At 30.4% G+C, this 6,467-nt stretch overlaps 1 protein-coding gene across 1 annotated transcript; it reads right to left on the minus strand.

Annotated features, from left to right (window-relative positions):
- Positions 1–1,084: 1,084 nt before the first annotated feature.
- Positions 1,085–5,531, minus strand: LOC146927774 (uncharacterized). The gene is made up of 4 exons (XM_085708186.1): positions 5,198–5,531; positions 4,882–5,007; positions 1,394–1,751; positions 1,085–1,204 (listed from the first exon to the last, which is right to left on the minus strand). Exons 1-3 carry the CDS (start codon positions 5,443–5,445, stop codon positions 1,727–1,729), a joined length of 399 nt encoding a protein of 132 aa, XP_085564312.1. The 5' UTR covers positions 5,446–5,531; the 3' UTR covers positions 1,085–1,204; positions 1,394–1,726.
- Positions 5,532–6,467: the final 936 nt, after the last annotated feature.

Below are 6,467 nucleotides of genomic sequence, written 5' to 3' on the forward strand. Positions count from 1 at the left end.
ATAAAAATTCAAACACTTTCTCCTCCCTCCAATTCTTAACCTAGTAAACCTTAGGTGTAAATAAACACTTTCAAAATAGCATTTAAAAATAAAGCGCGCGCGTAGAAAATAAAGACGGTTCCTATAGGATACTATAGTCGTTATGGGTGCCTAACACCTTCCCGTAGCGAAAACAATTCCCGGACCTCGATTCTCAAGGGTTTTGCTTATTTTTTCCCTTCCCAAGAAAAAATGAGATATCACCGGTTAAAAAGGTTCAAACGTAATCAATGTTTGACACCCGAAAACCAAGATAAAACAGTGTATATTCTAGACTCTTTCAATTTGGGCGTTACAATTGCTCATATATATTATTATAAAAGGGGGAAAATTACATAAAAACTGAGTGTAAGTCGGCCAAAAATGGGTAATACGAAATATTAAAACAACAAACAAGTGTATCAGCCTCTAAGTAATCATAAAATGAATCAAAGATTTTACCAGCAAAACAGACGAGTATTAGAATAATTGCCTATGATTTCGGGACATTTGTAATGTTTTCTATTTTTGAGTTTACTAAGTCGTCAAAAAATATCACATAACTATTTACCTGTTGTCCTGCTACTTGCCAACATTTTTCAATTCTATATATTCCATCATAACGGTATCCACTTCGAGGGGCATATGAGGATCTCTTATCCTTGCTAGATCTGATCAGTGAAATTATATGTGTCAAGATGATATAGTGTAGATTGTTAAAAGCACAGTTAATACAATATTAAATAATTTTTTATCTCATGTTTAATTGAAGAAGCCAATCATATGATATAGTGGATTTATCCAAGGCCTCAATCTTAATGTGATAGTAAATCTGCTACCTTATCCATTAGAAATTAACATGTAGTTACATTCACATTAGCAATTTAACAACTACTTCTAAATCTTTTGCATTCGAATATTACCTTCAAGCTATACCATATATAAGTTTAATTAATTGGCATGCACATGATTTTGTTGTCCAATGGAGTAAATTAAATAAACATCTTGTGATTAGGTTGAGAAATAAGCATGCCAATATTGTAAGAGGAATATATCATACCTGAAAACTTGAAATGGATAACCCTTCAGACAGCAAACTCCAAGGGAAAGATTGCAATCTTCAAACTCTTGGTCAGAAGATTGTTTCTTGTTCGTGCGTTTGTTTCCATGAAGATCCTCAGCACCACTGTGTATTGTTAAAGAAAATGAAATACTCACAAAGTTAACATTAATTTTTATTACATTAATCAAACTAAATAGATAAATAAAAAACCAAATAATTTATATAAAAGGATTATAGAAGGAGAGAAAGAAATGGATTGAAAAAAAGGGCATGTTTTTGAGATACAAAGTAGAAGATAATACCGTGACAGACCTCTCATATATTTCAAAACAGCTGAAACATTGGAGATCTCTGGTGAGAGTGTTAGACAAGAACATGTTAGTCTCAGCAATGTTAGTATTACTTCCTTTCTACGACACCAACATTGCGTCCTTCGAATATATGTTGACATTGTTATGTACTTGATGCACAAATGATCTCTCCATGTTTAAACAATCGGATCAGATCCAATTAACTGTGTCATCTAGAGTCGTTGGCAGGTCCACGGAGAGACACGATATATGCCACAAGGTGACGCACTTGACACATTGTAGCTTCTCTTCTTCTCTAGGATGATTCTGGCATGCCAAACAGTTATCATCTATGTCACATGGAAATTGTTGGGCCATAGCTGGAGAAATAGGGAATAAGAGTGAGAGAGATATGATGAAAAGTGAATTGAGCTACAATTGTCATCCTTACTTGTTTAAATAATGATTTATATAATAAATAAATATTATTTTTATGTAATTAAATAATAATATTCCCTAATTAATTATAAATTATAATAATTATTTAATATTTTCTTTTGAAAGAAATTAAATTATTTATTGGAATATAATCAATATTCTTTGAATTTTCTTCGACTAATAAATACTTTCCAAATTAGTGTTAAATTATTTTATTTGTTCATATTTAATAATAAATATTTTCAAATTACATAAAAGTTTATATCTTTTTATAGGCTAAAAATTTATTTAAGAAATATATTTTTGATATAAAATTTATTTAATATCTATTTTTGTAATACATCGTAAAATTATAAAAAAATATTTCATTTTTCCATTATAAATAATAGTAGTTTAAATATTATTAAAAACAAATTGATAAGCAAAGAAGTTGGGAGGGTATCAAGAGGAGACATAAACATCCCAACCAGGTTAGCACCCAACTGTCACCTCCATCGTCTACCTCCTACTCTATAAATATTATTAAAAAGGGAGAAAATAATATGTACAAGATGGAGGACTAGGCAAAAACCCTCAGATTCATAATTAATCAAATTTATATAATGAAATTTATTCACTGCCCATTAAATTTCTACAAAGTCCATATTTACTTGTTGTCAAATGTAGAAAACATTACAAATGTCCCAAAATCATAGTCAATTGCTCTAATACTCCTATGTTTTGCTGATAAAACCTACTAAAAAATACTGGAAAACATGTCAAGAATAACGTAAGATGACCTGTCATCAGTCATTTAGCCTGCTGTCGGTGTTGCAGGTAGTTGATGGTACATGAATCGCTTACGTGTTGACAGAGGGTTTAATCACCGCATCGAAGACCTTTAATTAGTTTTATTATTAGTTAGAGGCTGATACACTTGTGTGTTGTTTAAATTTTTCGTATTACCCATTTGGGGTCGACTTACACTTAAATTTTATGTACTTTTTTTCCTTTTTTAATAATATATATGAGCAATTGATAATAGATTAGAGTAGGGTATTAACTTCATTGGGCACTATTCTTTTTTACGTCATTTTGCTCTTGACTTATAAAAAAAAAATTGATTTTTGTTTGATACACATTTTATAATTTATTATTTACACCATTTATTAAATTTAGAAAATAATAATACAAAAGAACGAGTTCAGTCGTAGCTATTGCTAGACTCTAAGTTTACCAAAGCTCAAATTCAATAAGTTTAAAATATGTTTATTGCAAGACTCTAAGTTCATCAAAGCAGAAATTCAATAAGTGTAAACTATGTTTATATGTCTAAACTCAAAACCCTCAATCATGTCACCCTAACAAACTATCATGTCAATCCATAATATAATTGGCTATCTATGCCGGTGAACCATCTTGATCTATAGAAGTAACATTTGTCTTTAGACGAATGCATGCAAGACCTATCTCATTGCTTGATATAAAGTTGTTCATTTTATCAAACAACAAAATTTAGTTCGGAGATGATTTATTTTCTTCTCTCTCATATTCCCATATATTGAGAAGCATTTGTTGAAACTAATCCATTGGTGTCACTGTATCCAATGGTGTCAGATCCACACTCGGTAGAGGCCTCTCTACAACTGAACGCTTCATTATGGTAATACAAATAAATGGAACATCAAAATCTCTCAAAAGAAGCGTTCACTTGTAGAGAGGCCTCCACTGAGTGTAGCTTCGACACCAATGGAGACGCCGACACCAATGGATACACTGACACCAATGGATGAGTTTCAACAAAAGCTTCTCATTCTATGGGAATCTGAGAAAGAAGAAAATAAATAATCTCCTGATAATAGTTTGTTGTTTGATAAAATGAACAACTTTATGTAATGAGATAGGTCTTGGACGCACTCGTCTAAAGACAGATGTTACTTCTACAGATCAAGATTGTTCATCTGCATAGATAGCCAATTATATTATGGATTGACATGATAATTTGTAAAGGTGGCATGATTGACGGTTTTGAGTTTAGACATATTTTAGACTTATTGAATTTGTGCTTTGGTGAACTTAGAGTCTTGCAATAAGCATATATTAGACCTATTGAATTTGAGCTTTGGTAAACATAGAGTCTAGCAATAGCTACAAATCAACTTGTTCTTTCGGTATTATTATCTTCTAAATTTAATAAATGGTTAAATTAATAAATTACAAAATTTGTATCAAACAAAAATCATTTTTTTTATAAGTCATGAGAAAAATGACATAAAAAAGAATAGTGTCCAATGAAGTTGGTACCCTACTCTAATCTATTATCAATTGCTCATATATATTATTATAAAAGGGGGAAAATTACATAAAAACTGAGTGTAAGTCGGCCAAAAATGGGTAATACGAAATATTAAAACAACAAACAAGTGTATCAGCCTCTAAGTAATCATAAAATGAATCAAAGATTTTACCAGCAAAACAGACGAGTATTAGAGTAATTGCCTATGATTTTGGGACATTTGTAATGTTTACTATTTCTGAGTTTACTAAGTCGTCAAAAAATATCACATATCTATTTACCTATTGTCCTGCTACTTGCCAACATTTTTCAATTCTATATATTCCATCATAACTATCCCCTTTGAGGGGCATATGAGGATCTCTTATCCTTGCTAGATCTGATCAGTGAAATTATATGCGTCAAGATGATATAGTGTAGATTTTTTTTTTTGAGGGGCTATAGTGTAGATTGTTAAAAGCACAGTTAATATAATATTAAATAATTTTTTATCTCATATTTAATTGAAGAAGCCAATCATATGATATAGTGGATTTTTCCAAGGCCTCAATCTTAATCTGATAGTAAATCTGCTACCTTATCCATCAGAAATTAACATGTAGTTACATTCACATTAGCAATTTAACAACTACTTCTAAATCTTTTGCATTCGAATATTACCTTCAAGCTATACCATATATAAGTTTAATTAATTGGCATGCACATGATTTTGTTGTCCAATGGAGTAAATTAAATAAACATCTTGTGATTAGGTTGAGAAATAAGCATGCCAATATTGTAAGAGGAATATACCATACCTGAAAACTCGAAATGGATAACCCTCCAGACAGCTAACTCCAAGGGCAAGATTGTAATCTTCAAACTCTTGGTCAGAAGATTGTTTCTTGTTCGTGCGTTTGTTTCCATGAAGATCCTCAGCACCACTGTGTATTGTTAAAGAAAATGAAACACTCACAAAGTTAACATTAATCTTTATTACATTAATCAAACTAAATAGATAAATAAAAAAACCAAATAATTTATATAAAAGGATTATAGAAGGAGAGAAAGAAATGGATTGAAAAAAAGGACATGTTTTTGAGATACAAAGTAGAAGATGATACTGTGACAGACCTCTCATATATTTCAAAGCAGCTGAAACATTGGAGATCTCTGGTGAGAGTGTTAGACAAGAACATGTTAGTCTCAGCAATGTTAGTATTACTTCCTTTCTCCGACACCAACATTGCGTCCTTCGGATCTGCGTTGACATTGTTATGTACTTGATGCACAAACGATCTCCCCATGTTTAAACAATCGGAGCAGATCCAATTCATTGTGTCATCTAGTGTCGTTGGCAGGTCCACGGAGAGACACGACATATGCCACAAGGTGACGCACTTAACACATTGTAGCTTCTCTTATTCTCTAGGATGAGTCTGGCATGCCAAACAGTTATCATCTATGTCACATGGAAATTGTTGGGCCATAGCTGGAGAAATAGGGAATAAGAGTGAGAGAGATATGATGAAAAGTGAATTGAGCTACAATTTTCATCCTTACTTGTTTAAATAATGATTTATATAATAAATAAATATTACTTTTATGTAATTAAATAATAATATTCCCTAATTAATTATAAATTATAATAATTATTTAATATTTTCTTTTGAAAGAAATTAAATTATTTATTGGAATATAATCAATATTCTTTGAATTTTCTTCGACTAATAAATACTTTCCAAATTAGTGTTAAATTATTTTATTTGTTCATATTTAATAATAAATATTTTCAAATTACATAAAAGTTTATATCTTTTTATAGGCTAAAAATTTATTTAAGAAGTATATTTTTGATATAAAATTTATTTAATATCTATTTTTGTAATACATCGTAAAATTATAATAAATATTTCATTTTTCCATCATAAATAATAGTAGTTTAAATATTATTAAAAACAAATTGATAAGCAAAGAAGTTGGGAGGGTATCAAGATGAGACAGAAAAATCCCAACCAAGTTAGCACCCAACTGTCACCTCTACCTTCTACTCTATAAATATTATTAAAAAAGGAGAAAATAATATGTACAAGATGGAGGACAAGGCCAAAACCCTCAGATTCATAATTAAACAAATTAATGTAATGAATTTATTCACTACCCATTAAATTTCTACAAAGTCCATATTTACTTGTTGTCAAATATAGAAAACATTACAAATGTCCCAAAATCATAGTCAATTGCTCTAATACTCCTATGTTTTGCTGATAAAACCTACTAAAAAAGACTGAAAAACATAATAAGAATAATGTAAGATGACCTGTCGTCAGTCATTTAGCTTGTTGTCAATGTTGCAGGTAGTTGATGCTACATGAACCGCTTACGTGTTGACAGAGGGTTTAAT

Source organism: Medicago sativa, chromosome 4 (assembly GCF_051527215.1).
Source record: "Medicago sativa cultivar Bolivia chromosome 4, Bolivia_mono, whole genome shotgun sequence".
Classification (NCBI taxonomy): domain Eukaryota; kingdom Viridiplantae; phylum Streptophyta; class Magnoliopsida; order Fabales; family Fabaceae; genus Medicago; species Medicago sativa.